At 47.2% G+C, this 22,335-nt stretch overlaps 1 protein-coding gene across 1 annotated transcript in view; it reads right to left on the reverse strand.

Annotated features, from left to right (window-relative positions):
- Nucleotides 1–22,335, reverse strand: part of HSPD1 (heat shock protein family D (Hsp60) member 1) — a 253,106-nt gene that overhangs the window by 122,495 nt on the left and 108,276 nt on the right. Inside the window, exons 5-7 of the mRNA XM_069733806.1 lie at nt 20,892–20,987; nt 7,775–7,868; nt 7,414–7,582 (exon numbers count right to left, since the gene is read on the reverse strand). Of these exons, the coding sequence (XP_069589907.1) occupies nt 7,414–7,582; nt 7,775–7,868; nt 20,892–20,987 (359 nt within the window). The remainder of the gene's footprint in view (nt 1–7,413; nt 7,583–7,774; nt 7,869–20,891; nt 20,988–22,335) is intronic.

Raw genomic sequence — 22,335 nt, forward strand, 5'->3', positions numbered from 1 at the left:
GGAAGCTTGGTCGCACATGTACTACACTTGCGGCTGGATTTTTTGGGGGGCCGCAAAGAGAGAGAGGCTGACTAAGTATTTTAAATAACGTTATCACTGGACAGCAAGGGACCTCATCCTCTACTTACAGTAGGAGGGTGTACGCTGGGCTCTGCAGAAGCAGAGTGCAGGGGTTTGTCGCCGTCCATAAGGTCCGTCAGTCAGTCACCGTCAGCAAGGATACAGACATAGGCCTTACCTGGAGGCTTCCCCCGACCAGGAATATATGCGCATATCGAGGTCGTCAGCTGATTCATGCTCCTCCTCCTCCCAGGTCCGTAGGGGTTGCTGATATAAATGCCCGTCATGGCTGCCACCAGCCCCGGCCATAGGGAGGGACGCCGGCCGGCGCGCACGAGGCCTCCAGCGCCTGGAGGCTTAGACCGGAAGGGTGACTTCCGCTGCGCGGCTTTCAGCGACAGCGAGGAGGGGAGCCGGGGAGCTACAAGAGGACCCCGGAGAGCTTCACCGCCCTGCTTTGCTCCACGAGGGAGGCGCAGGAAGGGCGGGATGGAGGGTCCCAAGTCACGCAGAAGCTGCGGAGATGGGAGCAGTCACAGAGGGGGAGAGCGGAAACCCTCCGACCTCAACTGCCCGGCTATAAGGTACTAGTGCTCCAATCACCGGCCACGGCAGCACCATCTGAGGACCTCTTCATGCCCCATAGGGGACAGGAAAAACACTGGTGGTTGCAGGAAGGGGAGGGTATTTAACCTCTTTTGATTTCCTGTCCCCTATTAGGGCGGGGAGACGCCCTCCTATTCTGCTGTCGTGGAAGGTGAAAAATGAAAAAAAATTTACATACTCCCCTCTCAGGCCCCCGGCACTTGCTATACTCACCTTTCCCGTTCCACCGCTGACCGCCGCTTTGTCTTCCCATCCTTTGTGTAGACTTTCAGGAAGAAGGCGGTGCGCACTAATTCGGTCACCGCGCCCTCTGACCTCAGCGTCACTGCGGAAGACACAGCGGCGCCGACGGTGGAACGAGGAGCAGGTGAGTATCGCGCACTGCCCCCGTCATACTTACCTGCTCCTGGCGTCGTCGCTGCACGTCTGCTCCCCGTCGCCGCATTTTCTTCCTGTAGTGAGCGGTCACAGTTACCGCACATTACAGTAATGAATATGTGGCTCCACCTCTATGGGAGGTGGAGCCGCATATTCATTACTGTAATGAGCGGTACCATGTGACCGCTCACTACAGGAAGAAGCTGCAGCGCTGGAAGAAGCAGGGACGTGCAGGGACTGCGCCAGGAGTAGGTGAGTATAATTAGACAGCCCCCGCTCCCCCTCCCGACCCCTGGGTATGAAGAGTATAAGCCGAGAGGGGGACTTTCAGCCCAAAAAAGTGGGCTGAAAATATCGGCTTATACTCGAGTATATACGGTAATTGTCACATAATGCCACATAGATCACACATAATCCCACTATATAGTTATCATATAATAGTCATATTTTTTACATTATTCCACCATACTGATCAAAAATACCACCATACAGATCACATATAATACCGTAATATAGATCAGACAATGCCATAATACAGATCACACAATACTTGTCCGCATCAAGTGTAGCCTATATGACAGTACTATGTAAAAAATATATATGGCGGCATCATGTGTGATCTATATGGCAGTATTATGTAATAAATATATATGGCGGTATAATGTGTGGTCTTTATGGGAGTATTATGTGATACATAGATATGGCAGCATTATGCGTGATCCATATGGCAGTGTGCTGGTCTATTGGGGGGGGGGGGGGGGGGGTCACAGAGAGATATACGTTGGAGGGAGCAGAGTATTTCAGGAAAGCAGTGTGCTGGTCAATGGGGGGAGTGTGCACACGCTGACGCTCACACGCTGACACACACGCCCACAACTGTATACTTAGCCTTTACTGGCTATTAAAATGGGGGACCCCAAACAAAAAAAATTACGTGGGGTCCCCTATAATAACCAAAGGTTATGCAAAACAGCTGCGGGATATGAATAGCCTAGGAAGGGGCCATGGATATTGCCCCCCCAGGCTAAAAACCATCAGCTCTCAGCCACCCCAGAAATGGCGCATCTATTAGATGCGTCTTTTCTGGCACTTTGCCCAACTCTTCCCACTTGCCCTGTAGCGGTGGCAAGTTTGTTTCATATTTGTGGGGTTGATGTCACCTTTCTATTGTCAGGTGACATCAAACCCACAGCTTGGTAATGGAGAGGCGTATATAAGACACCTATCCATTACTAATCCTATAGTTGTATTGTAAATAAAGACACAGCCAGAATAAAGTCCTTTCTTAATCTTAATTAAACCATACTTACCGAACGCATAATCCCCGAATCCCTCGTCTCCTGCAACAAAAATAAAATAAACCACAAATATTCCTCACTTGCCGGCCGAGAACATAATCCATAATGTCCCACGACGATCCTGATCACTTTGAGAGCAATCATATCAGTGATATGACTACTCTCAAACACAGCCGGCGATAGACTGACAGGATGAGATCGCCCCCTTCAGTGGATCACTGCACCGCCGTGAGTATAATTTTTTTAGAATTTTTATGTGAATGTGTATGTAACGTTTTTTTTTTTAAACTGTGAGCACAAGTAGTGGCAGATGATACTACTCTCCCATCAGACATAGCCCAATGGGAGCAGTAGTCTCATCGGTCCGCGCCTGCTTTTTTACCGCAGGTCACAGTCAGCTGCGGAATCACGCTGACATCTGCCAGTATGACCCCGCAGCGCTGTGACCGACAGTACCGGCGGTAGCGTTACCGCAGGCGACAGTCACAGCTGTGGGGGTCACGCTGACATGTGACAGCATGACCCCCGCAGCTCCTGTTATCGCACGCACTGAGCTGTGTGTGCAATGGGGAAAGACATGCAGGGGGAGAGGAGTGCATAGGAGGGAGAGCGACCCATGGGGAGAGAGACATGCAGGTGGAGAGCGACCCATGGGGAGAGAGACATGCAGGGGGAGAGCGACCCATGGGGAGTGAGACATGCAGGGGGGGAGAGGAGGGAGAGCAACCCATGGGGAGACATGTGGGGGAGAAGAGTGCATAGGAGCAACAGCGACCCCTGGGGAGTGAGACATGCAGGGGAGAGGAGTGCATAGGAGAGCGACCCATGGGGAGTGAGACATGCAGGGGAGAGGAGTGCATAGGAGAGCGACCCATGGGGAGTGAGACATGCAGGGGAGAGGAGTGCATAGGAGCGAGAGCGACCCATGGGGAGTGAGACATACAGGGGGGAGAGCAACCCATGGGGAGCGAGACATGCAGGGGGGAGGAGCGAGAGCGACCCATGGGGAGTGAGACATGCAGGGGAGAGGAGTGCATAGGAGAGCGACCCATGGGGAGTGAGACATGCAGGGGAGAGGAGTGCATAGGAGCGAGAGCGACCCATGGGGAGTGAGACATGAAGGGGGGAGAGCAACCCATGGGGAGCGAGACATGCAGGGGAGAGGAGCGAGAGCGACCCATGGGGAGTGAGACATGCAGGGGAGAGGAGTGCATAGGAGAGCGACCCATGGGGAGTGAGACATGCAGGGGAGAGGAGTGCATAGGAGCGAGAGCGACCCATGGGGAGTGAGACATACAGGGGGGAGAGCAACCCATGGGGAGCGAGACATGCAAGGGGGAGAGCAACCCATGGGGAGCGAGACATGCAGGGGAGAGGAGCGAGAGCGACCCATGGGGAGTGAGACATGCAGGGGAGAGGAGTGCATAGGAGAGCGACCCATGGGGAGTGAGACATGCAGGGGAGAGGAGTGCATAGGAGGGAGAGCGACCAATGGGGAGAGGCATGCAGGGGGGAGAGCAACCCATGGAGAGACATGCAGGGGGGAGAACAGCCCATGGGGAGTGAAACATGCAGGGGGGAAAAGAGGGAGAGCGACCCATGGGGAGTGAAACATGCAGGGGGGAAAAGAGGGAGAGCGACCCATGGGGAGTGAGACATGCAGGGGGAAGACGAGCGAGAGCGACCCATGGGGAGTGAGACATGCAAGGAGGAAACAATTTTCGTGTTTCATGTTTGCATGTTTTAGCGCTGCAGTGTGCTGCCTTATTTGACTATATATGAGTTGGCGACTCTAGGTTCAGCACTTGTTCACACTTAAGTCTATGTTTGGATGCGACGGTCAGTCTTTTGAAATGTATTCTTTAGCCTTTTGACTGAGCACTCCGCCTCCTAGTCACAGGTGTTTTAATTACAGCAAGTCCATTACCCCTCCATAGAGAGAGAATTTTAGTGTAAGAAGAGGTGTCACAGGTACCCATTCAGATGGAGACGTATATTCTAAGCGAGGAAAGGCAAGTTTAGGACCTGGTATAAGAGAGATGCCGTAAAGTGGCTACCAGGTACACATAAAATTGGCCATTTTTATGCGCTAAACGCTCTCATTTTTCATATTTCTAGTGCAGTAATGCAGTTCATTTTTCGTGTTTCATGTTTGCATGTTTTAGCGCTGCAGTGGGCTGCCTTATTTATTTGACTATATATGAGTTGGCGACTCTAGGTTCAGCACCTGTTCACACTTAGTCTATGTTTGGATGTGACCGTCAGTCTTTTGAAATGTATTCCTTAGCCCTCCTGTGCTGCTGGCAGACACATGCCCCCCCCGTGCTGCTGGCAGACACATGCCGCCTGTTGTGAATTCTGTGGTCGAGCTCCCTCCTGTGGTCACAAGTGGTACTTCGGCTGATTCTGTCTATGGGCTTCCGTTGGTGGATGTGAGTGGTACTGCGGCTTCTGAGTTTCCTTCCTCAGGTGATGAGGTTAAGTCGTTAGGTGCTGCTCTATTTAACTCCACCTAGCGCTTTGATCCTGGCCTCCAGTCAATGTTCTAGTATTGGTCTTGCTTCCTCCTGGATCGTTCCTGTGGCCTGTTTGCCCAGCACAAGCTAAGTTTTGCTTGTGTTACTTTTGTTTGCTATATTTTCTGTCCAGCTTGCTATATTGGTTTTTCTTGCTTGCTGGAAGCTCTGAGACGCAGAGGGAGCACCTCCGTACCGTTAGTCGGTGCGGAGGGTCTTTTTGCCCCTCTGCGTGGTTGTTTGTAGGTTTTTGTGTTGACCGCAAAGCTATCTTTCCTATCCTCGGTCTATTCAGTAAGTCGGGCCTCACTTTGCTAAATCTATTTCATCTCTGTGTTTGTATTTTCATCTTTACTCACAGTCATTATATGTGGGGGGCTGCCTTTTCCTTTGGGGAATTTCTCTGAGGCAAGGTAGGCTTATTTTTCTATCTTCAGGGCTAGCTAGTTTCTCAGGCTGTGCCGAGTTGCATAGGGAGCGTTAGGCGCAATCCACGGCTACCTCTAGTGTGGGGTGATAGGATTAGGGATTGCGGTCAGCAGAGTTCCCACGTCTCAGAGCTCGTCCTATGTTTTTTGGTTATTGTCAGGTCACTTTGTGTGCTCTGAACTTCAAGGTCCATTGTGGTTCTGAATTACCTATTCATAACAGCCGCCCCTCCCCCCCCCCCCCCCGTGCTGCTGGCAGGCACATGCACGCCCCCCCCCGTGCTGCTGGCAGACGCATGCCCCCTCCCCCCGTGCTGCTGGCAGACGCATGCCCCCTCCCCCCTGTGCTGCTGGCAGACGCATGCCCCCTCCCCCCTGTGCTGCTGGCAGACACATGCCCCCTCCCCCCTGTGCTGCTGGCAGACACATGCCCCCTCCCCCCCCTGTGCTGCTGGCAGACACATGCCCCCTCCCCCCTGTGCTGCTGGCAGACACATGCCCCCTCCCCCCCTGTGCTGCTGGCAGACACATGCCCCCTCCCCCCCTGTGCTGCTGGCAGACACATGCCCCCTCCCCCCCTGTGCTGCTGGCAGACACATGCCCCCTCCCCCCCTGTGCTGCTGGCAGACACATGCCCCCTCCCCCCTGTGCTGCTGGCAGACACATGCTTCCCCCCCCCCCCCCCCCTTGCTGCAGGCAGACACATGATAAAACAACACTTCTGTGCTCACAGCTCCTCGGTTGTGCTTCCTGTTTCCATTCCCAGGCATCGGATCACGTGACCTGGGCACACAGTGATGTCATCACTGTGCTGTGCCGATCACATAATCGGATGTCAGCACAGACACAGGAATCACAACAAAGGAGCTGTGAGTACGGAGCCATCATTGGAAGGTGAGTTAACTGTTTGTTATTTTATCATGTGCCTGCCAGCAGCACAGGGGGGGGGGGCATATAAGAGTGATGGGGATGCAGGCACATGTAATATTCACTGCTCCCATGAATCAACTCTGGCAGCTTCGGCACCGAGGTGATGGACAGCGGGTGCAGTGAAAATTACATGACGCTAATGAGCGGGAGCACAGGACCTCCTGCTGCCTCTGCAGCCAGCCCACTCCAGCCCCGACACCACTTCAGAGTCGCGCCCCCCTCCTCCTCTACAGCACAGCACACAGATTCGGATTATAAGACGCACACCCCACTTTCCCCCAAAATTTGGGGGAACAAAAATGCGTCTTATAAAACGAAAAATACGGTAATCTTCTCTGATGAGTAATTTTCATCTTTGCCCAACCCCTGGTCATTAGTGATGAGCGAATATACTCGTTACTCGAGATTTCTCGAGCATGCTTGGGGGTCCTCAGAATATTTTTTAGTGCTCGGAGTTTTATAGTTTTTCTTGCCGCAGCTGAATGATTTACATCTGTTAACCAGCATGAGTACATGTGAGGATTGCCTGCTGGTTGCTAGGCAACCCCCACATGTACTTATGCTAGCTAACAGATTTAAATCATTCAGCTGAGGTAAGAAAAACAAACTCCGAGCACGTAGTATATAGCACAGCCCACGTGTGCTATATATTATGTGGCTGCTATACACTACGTGGCTGTGCTATATACTATGTGGCTGTGCTATATCCTGCACCACGAACCCACGACCAATCAGCGACAGACACAGTCCAGCCGCAAATTAACGCGGGATTTGAACTACGCTTCGCTGATTGGTTGCGCCCAGACGGCCGCGACTAATCAGCTATATTGGCGCGGGATTTAAACACCGCTTCGGTCATTGGTCGTGCCCGCCCGGCCGCGACAATTCAGCGACTGGCGCAGTCCGGCCGCGAATTGGTGCCGGATTTGAACCACGCTTTGCTGATCGGCCAGCCAAGCGCGACCAATCAGCGATATTGGTGCGGAATTTAACCCCCACTCACAGTGAGACATACATACATATTCTAGAATACCCGATGCATTAGAATCGGGCCACCATCTAGTTTTCACAATAAAAGGAACATTTTAAAAATTAAATTTCTTAACGACACGGTCATGGTTATAAAATCACACCTCATACATTAACCATTATTGGCAAAAATATCATCTTTGCATTTAATTTCACAGAAGTCTTTACCTGTTAAGAACTAGAGTACTCAGAGCTTCCCCATCAACATCTTCAGCAATTATTACTAAAGGCTTGCGATGTGCATTAGCAATTTCAAGAGCAGGTACTATTGACTGCACACTGGAGATCTTCTTTTCACTTAGTAAGATATATGCATCCTGGAATTCACACTTTTGACCTGAAAAAAATAAGCAGTTATTCCTAGTAAACCTCGGGCAAATCTAATGTTAAGTGTCACTTTCCTAATTGCAGCATGCTGAACAAAAACGGACCCGAGGAGCATATATTGTTTGATACTGAGTAAGTCATATAATGATTACTGATGGCAATTGACTTCAGAATCTAAGTACATAGAAAACAAAGCACTCACCTTTACTGGTGTTAATGAAATACGGAGAAATGTAGCCCCTGTCAAACTTCATTCCTTCAATTATTTCCAATTCATCATGAAGAGTTTTGCCATCCTATAAAATATTTATTGGCAGTTATAATAAAAAAAAAAGTTTAATTAGTTACAAGTTATCCAGGACTTAGCTTATCTGGAAGTTAGTTGTCAACTATGTGGATGTTCCACCTGACTGATCTCTCCTGGTGTTGGGCAGAACAAGCAGGTAGCTGCCTGGAAATTCTTAACCCCGTAGGGAAAAAATAAGCAAAGTCCAGGATGACCTCTTTAAATTAATCCCTTCCAGCTACATGAAGTACTACAGACTCATGCAGCAGAGGCATGAAGTGGGCTCAGAAGCTACACCCCCCTCCATTCAGGTCTTTTGACAGGTGTTATTATAAAGCCAACACCTACCTATAAACACCAGTGATTGTAGCCAGTGAAGACCACTGCAGTTTTATTGCTTAAATACCACTATCAATTTCTGAAAGCATAAGTGAAGCAAGTCCTACCCAGAGTATTGGAGTTTTTAATTACAAGAAGGGAGGGTAGGGGGGGGGGGGGGGGGGGGAGATAGACACTATCCCACTATGTAAAATTGGTACCCAGACAAGAGAGAACAAACTTCAAAAGGAAAGATATATATCTTGGTACAGTGTTAGCCAGGAGATAGAAAAATATTTAGAATTGAGAGTCATCAGTCGTAGATACCTTTTAATGGCTAACTGAAAAGATGGTAAATTGCAAGCTTTCGAGACTACACAGGTCTCTTCATCAGGCATAGACTAAGGCCGGTTTCACACGTCAGTGGCTCCGGTACGTGAGGTGACAGTTTCCTCACGTACCGGAGCCACTGACACACGTAGACACATTAAAATCAATGCATCTGTGCAGATGTCATTGATTTTTTGCGGACAGTGTCTCCGTGTGCCAAACATGGAGACATGTCAGTGTTCGTGGGAGCGCACGGATTACACGGACCTATTAAAGTCAATGGGTCCGTGTAAAACACGTACCGCACACGGACGTTGTCTGCGTGCAGTCCGTGTGCCGTGCAGGAGACAGCGCTCAAGTATGCGCTGTCCCCCCCACATGGTGCTGAAGCCGCGATTCATATCTTCTGTGCAGCAGCATTTGCTGTACAGAAGATATGAATAATCCATTTTTTTAGTGTTTTTTCTTGTTTAAAATAAAGCTCCAGGTCCCCACCCCCTCCGCTGTTCTGAAAATACTCACCCAGCTCCCTCGTTGGCTGTCGCTGCTTACTGTCCTGACCGCATCATCTCCTGTATGCGGTCACGTTTTGGGCGCACAGGGGGTGGGGACCTGGAGCTTTATTTTAAGCAAGAAAAAAACACTAAAAAAATGGATTATTCATATCTTCTGTACAGCAAACGATGCTGCACAGAAGATATGAATCGCGGCTTCAGCACGATGCAGGGGACAGCGCTAAACTTTAGCGCCGTCTCCTGCACGGTGCGTGTGGTACCCAGTGGGCACACGGGCGGCACACATCTGCCACACTGATGTACCACCAACGCAGCGGCACACGGACACAGCTAATTCCGGTACCGATTTTTCCGGTACCGGAATTATCTGGACGTGTGAGACTGGCCTAATACAAATTCTGAAAAAAAAAAAACACATTTATGTACAATACAGCCCAGAAAAAATGTCATAGGTGAGACAGGTGATGTGAAGCAGAACCACCATTATGTGAGAGTGCTAAAATGTTTATGTCCATAAATATTGGAGCAGTTCATCGATAAGGAGTGTGAATGTTTTATTGTCCTCTGATTGGGGTCTGGTTCTATGTTGTGATGACCCCAACAGTCTGAGGAGCAAATTCCTTAACTGATGTAAAAAGACAAATCCATGCGACACGTTCATTCCTGCACTGAGTGTGTCAAAGGTCATCATCAACTTATATTCCCAGACTCTTCAGTCTCTCAGATTTGATTTGTAATCCAGAGTCCTTTGGGAATTAGATTCTACTTTTTGCATGTAGATAGGAAAAAAAAACTCAGATAGACAGGAGAGTCTGGGACTATAAGCGGATGATCTTTGACACACTCAGTGCAGAGATGAATGTGTCGCATGGATTTAGGTCTTTTTACATCAGTTGAGGAATTTGCTCCTCAGACTGTTGGGGTCCTCATAACATAGAACCAGACCTCAATCAGAGGACAATAAAGCATTCACACTCCTTATCCTTTACGAAAATGTCCCATAATTTGTTGTGCAATTTGTCCTGAACAAGACTATACCCTAATATGTGGTCAAAAACTTCTGCTTGGGTACATGGCAGGGCTATGAAAGGAAATTTGCCTGTGATAGATTATGAATGCCATGTCAAATTTGAAGAGACCCTGACATTTGAAAACAGAAGAAACCATCCACAAGTTACCCTATTTTGGAAACTAGACCCCTCAAGAAATTCTTCTAGAGGTGTAGTGAGTATTTTAAACACATAGGTAACGCACAGAATTTTTTTCCCCAAAATTGAGAAGCGGAAATACCGGTTTTTACGTACCGGTAATAGGATTTTACGGAGCCACGACAGCACCCCTACGAGAGAGGGGATCTGCCCACCTTCCGGACAGGAACCTAAAGGATTTAAAGGGGCGGTCCCCCTCACCACTCCAGTTTGTGTTTCAGAGTATAAGGGACACCGCCATTGAGTTAGTACATAAACATATATACGTAAACATTACTAAATACCATCACCTTCTAAAGAGTGATTTTTAACAAGCACACTTTCCCCAAAGGGTGCAGAAACCAGTGAACAACTACGGGGGGGGGGGAATGTGCGGGTGCTGTCGTGGCTCCGTAACATCCTATTACCGGTACGTAAAAACCGGTTTTCCTATCGCCACGACAGCACCCCTACGAGAGATTTTCAAAGATCAATCACCTGGGAGGGACTACAGCACTAAGTACTGTACGGCCAAAAACTAAATTGGCCTCTGAAGATAAATCAAGACGATAGTGTCTATAAAAGGTGGAAGGAGATGACCAAGTTGCCGCCTTACAATTACGTCTATGGAGACGTCCGCTCTTTCCGCCCAGGATGAGGCCATGGCTCGAGTGGAGTGGGCCCTGATGCCATCTGGTGGTGTCTGGCCTTTAGCAGTATAAGCAAGATATATGGCATCTCTTATCCATCTGGTGATAGACGCTTTAGTTACACTCGCCCCTTTCCTTGGATTCTGAAAGGAAACAAACAGAGCCCTACTCTGCCTCCATGGTTCTGTTTTATGTAGGTACTCTAATAGAGTTCTTCTGACATCTAACTTGTGATATTTCTGCTCGTCAGCTGAATTCGGATTGTCACAGAAAGATGGTAAAATTATTTCCTGACTTCTATGAAATTTGGAAGCTACTTTTGGTAGGTATGCTGGATCAGGTTTTAACACTACCCTATCCTGAAAGACCATTAAATAAGGAGGGTCTATCGACAAAGCTTGTAAGTCACTCACTCTCCTAGCAGAGGTCAGGGCTACTAGGAAGGCTGTTTTTAAGGTTAAATTTTTTATGGAGACAGAATCTAATGGCTCAAAGGGGGGTTCTGTTAAGGCGTCTAAGACCAAATTTAGATCCCATGGTGGTAATCTAGGAATATATACTGGGTTACTACGTTCAGTGGCCCTGATAAAAATCGGGAAACCCATCTATTTCCCGCCACATCACTGTTATATAACGCTCCCAAAGCTGATACTTGGACTCTAAGGGTATTTACCGCCAAGCCCAATTCTCGGCCTTTCTGTAAAAACTCCAGAATAGCTGGAATTGGAACCTTGCCTAAAAAGGGATTTTGGTAGAAGGCAAGGAACTTTCTCCAAGTTTTAGCATAGATTTTAGTGGTAACTTCTTTCCGGCTATTTAAAAGGGTAGATATGAGAGCCTCTGAAAACCCTCTTCTCCTCAATGACTCCCTCTCAAATTCCACGCCGTCAGATGGAGGGATTCCACATTGGGGTAACTGAATGGACCCTGCGAAAGAAGCTCCGGGCTGGACGGTAGTACCCAGGGGTCGGACACAGACATTGCCCTGAGTAACGAGAACCATGCCCTCCTGGGCCAGAAGGGGGCAATCAGGATCACTCTCGCCCTGTCCTCCCTGATCTTCCTGAGGACTATCGGGATTAGACACATTGGAGGGAACGCGTAAGCCAGAGGAAAATTCCAATGTATTTGAAGGGAGTCTATTATACAGGGCTTGTCCGCCACCCGAAGAGAAGCGAACTTCCTGGTCTGCCTGTTCTCTCTCGTTGCGAATAGATCGATAACGGGCAATCCCCACAGGTCCACTATCTGTCTGAACACCCGCCGATCTAGAACCCATTCTCCCTGACGTAGAGAATGACGGCTGAGGTAATCTGCCTCTGTGTTGAGCTCTCCCCGAATGTGCACAGCTGATAGAGAGCGAAAGTGGGCTTCGGCTATTTCGAGTATGTCTGTGGCAGTGTTCATTAGGGATCTTGACCTTGTACCCCCTTGATGGTTGAGATACGCCACTACTGTTGTGTTGTCTGTCTGGACTCTTACATGTGAATCCTGCAGAGATGGAAGCAACCTGAGTAAGGCCTTCTTTACTGCTGTGAGCTCTTTCCAATTTGAGGACTCTTGAGCCTCTAAGAGACCATTGCCCTTGAGTCCAAACATCTCCTATATGAGCTCCCCAACCTATTGGACTGGCATCAGTTGTGACCGTGTTGTCTGGTACTACACTCCAGCATACTCCTTTCCCTAAATGTAACATAGTAACATAGTTAGTAAGGCCGAAAAAAGACATTTGTCCATCCAGTTCAGCCTATATTCCATCATAATAAATACCCAGATCTACGTCCTTCTACAGAACCTAATAATTGTATGATACAATATTGTTCTGCTCCAGGAAGACATCCAGGCCTCTCTTGAACCCCTCGACTGAGTTCGCCATCACCACCTCCTCAGGCAAGCAATTCCAGATTCTCACTGCCCTAACAGTAAAGAATCCTCTTCTATGTTGGTGGAAAAACCTTCTCTCCTCCAGACGCAAAGAATGCCCCCTTGTGCCCGTCACCTTCCTTGGTATAAACAGATCCTCAGCGAGATATTTGTATTGTCCCCTTATATACTTATACATGGTTATCAGATCGCCCCTCAGTCGTCTCTTCTCTAGACCAAATAATCCCAATTTCGCCAATCCATCCGGGCACTGCAGCTCTCCCATCCACCCTATCAATCCCGTTGCCCTCCTTTGCACTCTCTCCAGTTCCACCACACCCCTCCCGAGCACCGGTGCCCAAAACCGGACACAGCACTCCACGTGCGGTCCAACCAGGGACCTGCACAGAGGCAGTACAATGCTCTCATCATGTGCATCCAGACCTCCTCCAATGCACCCCACGATCCCGTCCGCCCCGGCAGCCGCTGCCCGGCACCGGCCGCTCCAGGCAAGCCCACCACCAACCAGGATCCCCAAGTCCCTCTCCCCGCCAGATTCACCCAGTGGTCCCCCGCCCAGCGTGCAATGGTGACACCGACTCCCTCCTCCCATGTGCACAACCCCACATCCACCACTGCCAAACCCCATCATCAATGTCTTCTGTTTAACCACCATCTCAGACTGTGTAGAGTGGTGGTGGACAGCTTGAGTCTTCCGCCTAATTGCCCTTGAAGACTTCTCTCTGTATCCAAGACTTGGGCCTGTAACACTCGAGTGTAGAATTGAGCCCACTGGACGGCTGGTATGCAGGACGTTAGAGATCCCAGAAGGGACATAGCGTCTCTCAAAGTCAGATCTGGCTTCCTTGTTACCGTACTGACTTTGTGCACAACTCTCTGCTTTTTCTCCTCCGGAAGGAAACATTGTTGCACTTCCGAATCCAGCAGAATACCTAGGAAAGTCTGAGTTGTTGATGGGTCGAGTCTTGACTTCTCCATATTGACTATCCAACCCAAGTCCTGTAAGGAAGATATGACATGACTTAGGCGAGTACTACACTGGCCAAAGGAATTTCCTACTACCAGGAAGTCATCCAAGTAGGGTATAATTAACGTATCCTGTTCTCTTACATAGGCCATTACTTCTGCCATGTCTTTAGTAAACACCCTCGGTGCCATAGATAGACCAAAGGGCATTGCAGCAAACTGAAAGTGTCTGACCTGGTCGTTTAAGCGCACCGCCATTCTGAGGAATTGTTGATGATCCTGGTGAATGGGCAGATGGTAATACACATCTTTTAAATCCAGGACTGTCATATAACATCTGGGAAAGAGAAGATTAGTTGCCGTCTTAATAGATTCCATCTTAAAGGCATGATACTCTAGATGTTTGTTTAATCTCCGTAAGTTTATGATGGTTCTAAAAGATCCATCTGGCTTGGAGATTAAAAATAAAGGGGAATAGAACCCTTTCCCCTGTTGATGTTTTGGAACCTCTACTATGACTTTCTTTAGTCTTAGCATTTGGACCTCTTTTTCAAGGGCCTTTTGTTGGTCTAAGGAATCAGGGGCAGTTAAGATATAAAATTCAGAAGGTCTTTCCCTGAACTCTAATTTTAACCCTGAATTGATTATACCTAGAACCCAATTGCTCGAAGTTATTCTGGCCCACTGAGCATGGAAGTATTTTAACCTGCCCCCTACTGGAAGATCTCTATTAACGATAGTTTCTTCTTCTTCTTGAGGAAGATGATGAAGTGTTAAAGTCCGAACCTTTCTTTTTTGGGTCTGATGGTTCCCAGTCTTGGTTGTGGTAAGGTCTTCGGTATTGGAAGCGTCTCCTGAAGGTGTTCCTAAAGGTAGGATTGAAAGCTTTAGGAAAACCTTTCTTCCTATCCTCAGCCTTGGCTAGGATATCATCCAACACCGGGCCAAACAGGTACTCACCCCTACACGGTATTGTACACAGTTTAGCTTTCGCCTGGGCATCCCCTTTCCAGGTCTTAAGCCATAGGGCTCGGCGAGCAGCATTTGAGAGACCTGCTGATCTTGCCGCCAATTTTAAAGAATCCACTGACGCGTCCGCTAAATACGCCACCCCTTCACGTATTTGCGAAAGTGAGTTCAACATCTTGTCTCTGGGGACCTTGGACTTCAGCTGTTCTTCCAGTTGGGATATCCACACCATGACGGATCTAGCCGTACATGTGCTAGAGATAGCAGGTTTGAACGCCCCTGCAGTTGACTCCCATACTTTCCTCAAAAACATGTCCGCCTTCCTATCTGATGGATCTTTCAGAAGGCCCACGTCCTCCAGCGGCAAGGTACCGGCTTTAGATGTAGAAGCCACCGCTGCATCCACTTTCGGGACTTTCATCCACTCTGCCAGTTCATTATCTTCAAAGGGATACCTTCTTTTAGCTGATGACGGATGGAAACCTTTATCCTGCTTATCCCATTCTCTTTTTATAAGAGCCTTAACCGTATCGACCACCAGGAACGCCTTACGACTGCTCTGGCACAAGCCCGCAAACATTATGTCCTGTGCGGACCTTGGTTCCTTGCTCTCTGCAACACCCATGGTAGCCCGGACTCCTTTAACTAACATGTCCATGTTGTCCACCGAGAAACAAGGCCTTCCCTCTTCATCTGAGGAGGATGGAGATGAGGAGCGGGAGCATTCCCCTTCTTGCAGGGACAGGCTAGATCCTGGTGATATGTCCCTGCCCGACCTTTCCTGGCGGCTGCCTCTAAGGGAATAGCTAATTTCCTCCCTGATGATCGCTCTAAGGTCTGATGCCCGAAGGGGAGCTTCCTCTTCTAAGGTCTGAGATATGCACGCCTGACACAGCCTTTTGGTATAACAGTCAGGCATTGGTGTCATGCATAGAGCACATTGCTTGTGCTTAGATTTTGAGGTCTTTTTTCCCTAAAACAAAGCACAAATAACAGACCATATCAGCACCAGGTGTCTGATTTAACACTCACCATAAGGCTGATCCTGTGAATACCGGTTCTGGAGGAGTGGGATCCAAATGTGACGCTGGGGCGCTCGCACGCTGCTGCCCCCGTACCACGCTGCTGCTGCTTCTCCTTGAGCGGCCGCTACCGCTCTTACTGCGCTGTTCCGTTCCCTCTCCATGAGGGTGCTCGGCGTCCCCTACTGAGGACAAGGTTGCGCGCCTCCTATCCTAGGCGTCGCTCTTTTACAGCGCTGCAGCGCTCCTCCCCCGGCTTACCCCGGAAGCGTATCAACTACTTCCGGGTTCACCAGCGCCGGTGTGGACGCTGCACACCGCGCTGAACCGCGGACCAGGACGGCACTGCCCGACTCCTGGGACGCGCTCCACATGGCCAGACGAGGGGGGGTCTGCACGCAGTACACCCCCGACGCTGCTTCCGAGCCCCCGATTCCGCCGTTCCTAAAAGACACCGCGCGGAGGCATGGAGGCCCGGGTAAGACTGCTGATCCTGCAGGCTCCCGCTGTCCGGACAGGAACCCAAACTGGAGTGGTGAGGGGGACCGCCCCTTTAAATCCTGTAGGTTCCTGTCCGGAAGGTGGGCGGATCCCCTCTCTCGTAGGGGTGCTGTCGTGGCGATAGGAAAATAAACTTTTAGTGGTTAAAATGTAATTTTTGTTTTTGATGCAAATTGTCAGGTATACAATGGTTAACAAATAAAACTAGACCCCAAAATTTATTGCGCAATTTCTCCAGAACATTGTGCTGCCCCATATGTTGTCAGAAATTACTGTTAGGCAACACGTCAGGTCTGTGAAGGAAGGAGCACTATTTAGGTTTTGGAGCACAGATTTTGCTAGAATAGATTGTGGGCGTTTTTGACGCATTTTTTCCCGGAGCGTCCCAATGCATTAAACAGCGGGAAAAACGCAAAAAATCTGCAAAATTAACGAACATGATGCGTTTTTTTACCGGGATGAGTTTTTTTTTGTGGAAAAAAAACACATGTGCACAAAAATTGCGGAATGCATTCTAAATGATGGGATGCATAATGTATGCATTTTTCATGTGTTATAGCGAAAAAAGGCAACCTGTGCACACAGCCTAAGGCCTCTTTCACACTTCCGTCTTTGAGCTCCCGTCACATTCCGTCGTTTTTGAGAGTACAGGATCCTGCAAAAAAATCCTGCATTTTCTCAGACTTATTAGCGACGGATTGTGACGAATGGCCATCCGTTTCATTCGTCTTTCACTGGATCCTGCATAACAAACGGTCCGTCGGGCAGAGAAAACATTCAGAGGAACGTTTTTTCTGCACGTCGGAAAATCTGTCAGCGACGCATCCTGCACTGCCTGCAGCAGGATGCGTGCAGCCTGTGAAAAGTAAGAATCCAGCGACGGGTCCAGTCTTTTCAAAAAGAGCATGCGTGGAAGAATTTCCCGTCAGAAATTCTCTCTCGCTCTTTCTACTATTGATTCTGCATATGATTAGGAACTGCACTACTTTGAGCTATGGAGACGTATAGGGTGGCATCTGTTACCCCAGCAGTGATTAACTATAGTTCTCTATAATATCAAACACATCCCAAAATAATTGTTTTCACAGGAAAAGAGGATTAATTGCACAAAATAATTTTAAAAATACATTTATTGAATCATTAAAAAATATTACAAATTCAAGCAGTTCGAACAATAATGTCTTACTTACAAAAAAAAAATTAATGAATGAATCCTGTGTAGAGCCTTCATATTGGGGCACAATTAAATATTACACTATCCTGGCTGAACCCATCCATAGATTTTATACCTCAAAGCTGTTAATCCTAAATGCATAGTTGCTAAGAACCTAATATAAAGTGCAAGTGCATAATTCATAAGGCTAGATACAAAATCAAAGTGCTTAAAGCGTTTAAGAAAGTATGGTTTTAGGTAGATCAAGCCACAAAGAGTAAACATACTTAAATAGTGCCCAGTGTTTTTAGGTGTAGATGCAGTTAGCCACCACCCGACAATGCAGTTTCTCCAGATGCCTTTAGAAACGGGGTGTAAATTACCAGCTGATGGTGTCTTTATATATCCCAGTGGAGTGTACTGATTGGCTATCGCATTGGTGGTCAGCAGTTATCGGCGCATGCGGGCTCGGCACGTCCTTCCTGTTGTTAAGTGACTTCCGGTGAAGTGGCGCTGGAACGCAAGGGTGGACCGCATATCGTTCCGTGATGTGCAGGACAGGAAGTCAAGGCGGCATCAAAACTGACATGCGTGCAAGCCGACACCAGTGAAGAGTGAAAGGAAGATCCATAAATAATTATGGAGCTGTGCAGGGGTGAAGTTTTATCAAAGGGAATGGTACCACAGTGTGTTAAAACACTAGGTTAACCCCTTTCCAATATCGGTCGTAATAGTACGCCAATGCCGGACACTATCCCTTTGATGTGGGTTCCGGCAGCGAGTACTCATCTTTCCCAGCACACATCAGCTGTTTTGAACACATGACATGTGCCCAGAACAGCCGTAAGTGGAATCGCAATTCACCAGTAGCTATTAACAAGTTAAATGCCTCTGTCAAACGCCGACAGTGACAGTTAACATGAACTTAAGGCAATAGTGCCGGAAATCCCGCCCACCTGTGACCCAGTCACGTGATCGTGGGTCACCGATGGGTCGGCATGACAACCAGAGGTCTCCTGGAGACCTCTATGGTTGCACAGCCGGATTGCTGTGAGCACCACCCAGTGGTCGGCACTCAGAGCAAGCGAGTACTGTATACACTCATGTATAAGCCAAGTTGTTCAGCACTTTTTTGTGCCAGGAGCTGGCACACACATCATACAGGTCCTTCTCAAAAAAATAGCATATAGTGTTAAATTTCATTATTTACCATAAATGTAATGATTACAATTAAACTTTCATATATTATAGATTCATTATCCACCAACTGAAATTTGTCAGGTCTTTTATTGTTTTAATACTGATGATTTTGGCATACAACTCCTGATAACCCAAAAAACCTGTCTCAATAAATTAGCATATCAAGAAAAGGTTCTCTAAACAACCTATTACCCTAATCTTCTGAATCAACTAATTAACTCTAAACACATGCAAAAGATACCTGAGGCTTATATAAACTCCCTGCCGGGTTCATTACTCAAAACCCCCATCATGGGTAAGACTAGCGACCTGACAGATGTCAAGAAGGCCATCATTGACCCCCTCAAGCAAGAGGGTAAGACCAAGAAAGAAATTTCTCAACAAATAGGCTGTTCCCAGAGTGCTGTATCAAGGCACCTCAATGGCAAGTCTGTTGGAAGGAAACAATGTGGCAGAAAACGCTGTACAACGAGAAGAGGAGACCGGACCATGAGGAAGATTGTGGAGAAGGACCGATTCCAGACCTTGGGGAACCTGAGGAAGCAGTGGACTGAGTCTGGTGTGGAAACATCCAGAGCCACCGTGCACAGGCGTGTGCAGGAAATGGGCTACAGGTGCCGCATTCCCCAGGTAAAGCCACTTTTGAACCATAAACAGCGGCAGTGGCGCCTGACCTGGGCTACAGAGAAGCAGCACTGGACTGTTGCTAAGTGGTCCCAAGTACTTTTTTCTGATGAAAGCAAATTTTGCATGTCATTCGGAAATCAAGGTGCCAGAGTCTGGAGGAAGACTGGGGAGAAGGAAATGCCAAAATGCCTGAAGTCCAGTGTCAAGTACCCACAGTCAGTGATGGTGTGGGGTGCCATGTCAGCTGCTGGTGTTGGTCCACTGTGTTTCATCAAGGGCAGGGTCAATGCAGCTAGCTATCAGGAGATTTTGGAGCACTTCATGCTTCCATCGGCTGAAATGCTTTATGGAGATGAAGATTTCATTTTTTCAGCACGACCTGGCACCTGCTCACAGTGCCAAAACCACTGGTAAATGGTTTACTGACCATGGTATTACTGTGCTCAATTGGCCTGCCAACTCTCCTGACCTGAACCCCATAGAGAATCTGTGGGATATTGTGAAGAGAAAGTTGAGAGACGCAAGACCCAACACTCTGGATGAGCTTAAGGCTGCTATTGAAGCATCCTAGGCCTCCATAACATCTCAGCAGTGTCACAGGCTGATTGCCTCCATGCCACGCTGCATTGAAGCAGTCATTTCTGCCAAAGGATTCCCGACCAAGTATTGAGTGCATAACTGAACATTATTATTTGATGGTTTTTTTGTTTGTTATTAAAAAACACTTTTATTTGATTGGATGGGTGAAATATGCTAATTTATTGAGACAGGTTTTTTGGGTTATCAGGAGTTGTATGCCAAAATCATCAGTATTAAAACAATAAAAGACCTGACAAATTTCAGTTGGTGGATAATGAATCTATAATATATGAAAGTTTAATTGTAATCATTACATTTATGGTAAATAATGAAATTTAACACTATATGCTAATTTTTTGAGAAGGACCTGTACTCTCCTACCTGTGAGCCCTCAGTGCTGGCACTGCATCTCGTTCCGGCCACATATATGTTTGATAGATTTAAATTAGAGGTAATTTTTACCCTATAAAACAATTTTTGGACTGTGTTTCATACTATAGTTATCTGTTTGCAACATGGTGCCTTAGTGTGGAATCTGAGTAAAAGTACCCCAGGACTGACTGGTTCTCAGTGATTGGTTGTAATCCCCCCAGTGGACTAAGAAGTTTGAATCTGGTATCCCAGTAGTGATTGCTCACCAGACACACACACACACACACACACACACACACATTCCTACCAAGTCTCTCTATACCAGTAGTGTATGACTAGCATAGCAAGTGTTTTTAAATTTGCACGTTCATTCCTATTAATTGATTTATTTAAAAGATTAAACCTTTTATAGGAGTCTTTAGTTAGGGCTTTTTGACTGTCAATTTGTGATAAAATATTTGGCATTTCTCCCACCGGTTTCTCCAACCTCTGCTAATGGGGGCATTACACCATAGCTTGACTAATTCATGTCTAGCTGTAGCCTTACTTATGCCAGTCACAGGAGTAAAACTGGCGAGTGCCACTTGTCAGATGCTCCAGATTTTTAAAGAGGCATGCACCTTTTTACAGAACAGCCCATCTTTATGAATAGGGACTTATTTTGAACAAGATGTGAACAGGACCATACTGTAGCAGCTTATAAACCGTAGACAAAATCTTTATAATGTTTTTCCTTCCCCATATAATGCAGTACGTATACCTTGACAGTTATAACTCCTTTACGACCAACTTTTTTCATAGCATCTGAAATTATTTTGCCAATTTCTTGATCTCCATTAGCAGATATTGTGGCAACCTGTATAAAAGTACAAGGAGAAAAAACAAAGACAAAACATAAAAATTTAATATAAAAGACTCGAAATGGAAAGACCCAGGTTAAACATAATGGACCCTTGATAAGTCAGATGGAATAAGGAGTGTCGTAGTTGACTGTATCTGGGCGTCCATCTCCAGTAGGTAGTCCGGTTCACTATGTATTGATTTAGGCCTTCGCCGGATTTTTTTGGAGAGTCTGAAAACTATACATTTTTGGAAAGGTTATAGTATAAGCAATACGAAAAACAATGTTTCCATTTGCCCCGAGTCCCACGTGACCGCCATATTGGATTTTACAAAATGGCTGACGTAAAACCAATTTTCGTTAATATCTCAGCTTATAAATAACATAAAAATAAAATTTGACAGCTAACCATACATTTTAGGGCTAAGAAATGCAATATTACTAGTTGCAGATGTGTTTTAGATATTTACTACAGCAGTTTTTTATAATTAATTAGTATTGACATAATAATACATAATGACAGGAATCACATGTTTTTTTTTTCTTTTATTACAGGAGTTGAACATGACAGACAAACCACAAGCTACTGAAGTCACTTGTGAAGGTGAGGCACCTATCAACTGGAAGCTATGTATGCTCTGTCAGTCTTCCAATGGCAATGAGAAGTTGGTGCAAAATCCTCGGATACAGTCTTACCAGCGCGTTTTGGACATAGTAGCAGAGAGGGCAAGTTTACAAGATGGCAACTATGTTGATATCCATCGACGGATTAGCAACAGGAAAGACACAATCGCTACACATCAGGCAGTCTACCATCGAAGTTGTTACACAAATGCAATTAACAACGACCAAATACAACGAGCCCGGGACCGTTATGCACATGCATTAGCTACTGGTAGCCACATTACCAAGAAACGAGGATTAAAAAGAGGACGTGCTGAAATGGACGAATCAGGTTCATTAACATCTGACTCTTCATCACCATTCACGAGGTCACATACATGGCCACTGGATAAGGAAAAATGTTTCTTTTGTCAGAACGATGAGAATGAGAAGCTTTATAATGTGAGGACAGTCAACGCAGGGAAATCGTTGAAACAAGCTATTGAAACATCAGATAATTTAACACTGAAAACAAGACTGAACACATGCATTGCACCAGGGGATGCACATTCTATTGACGTCCGGTACCACAAAAGCTGTTGGACAAAGCATGTTTTTCATGGACAACGAGAACGTAGTACCAACAGAACAGACCACAAAGAACCCTTATTACAACGTGCAAGTCTGCTAGAGTTGATAAACCTAGTGGATATTCAAACACAGAACCAATCATATCTATCTATACAAGATATCGAAACCA

This window comes from Ranitomeya imitator, chromosome 7 (genome assembly GCF_032444005.1).
Source record: "Ranitomeya imitator isolate aRanImi1 chromosome 7, aRanImi1.pri, whole genome shotgun sequence".
NCBI lineage: Eukaryota > Metazoa > Chordata > Amphibia > Anura > Dendrobatidae > Ranitomeya > Ranitomeya imitator.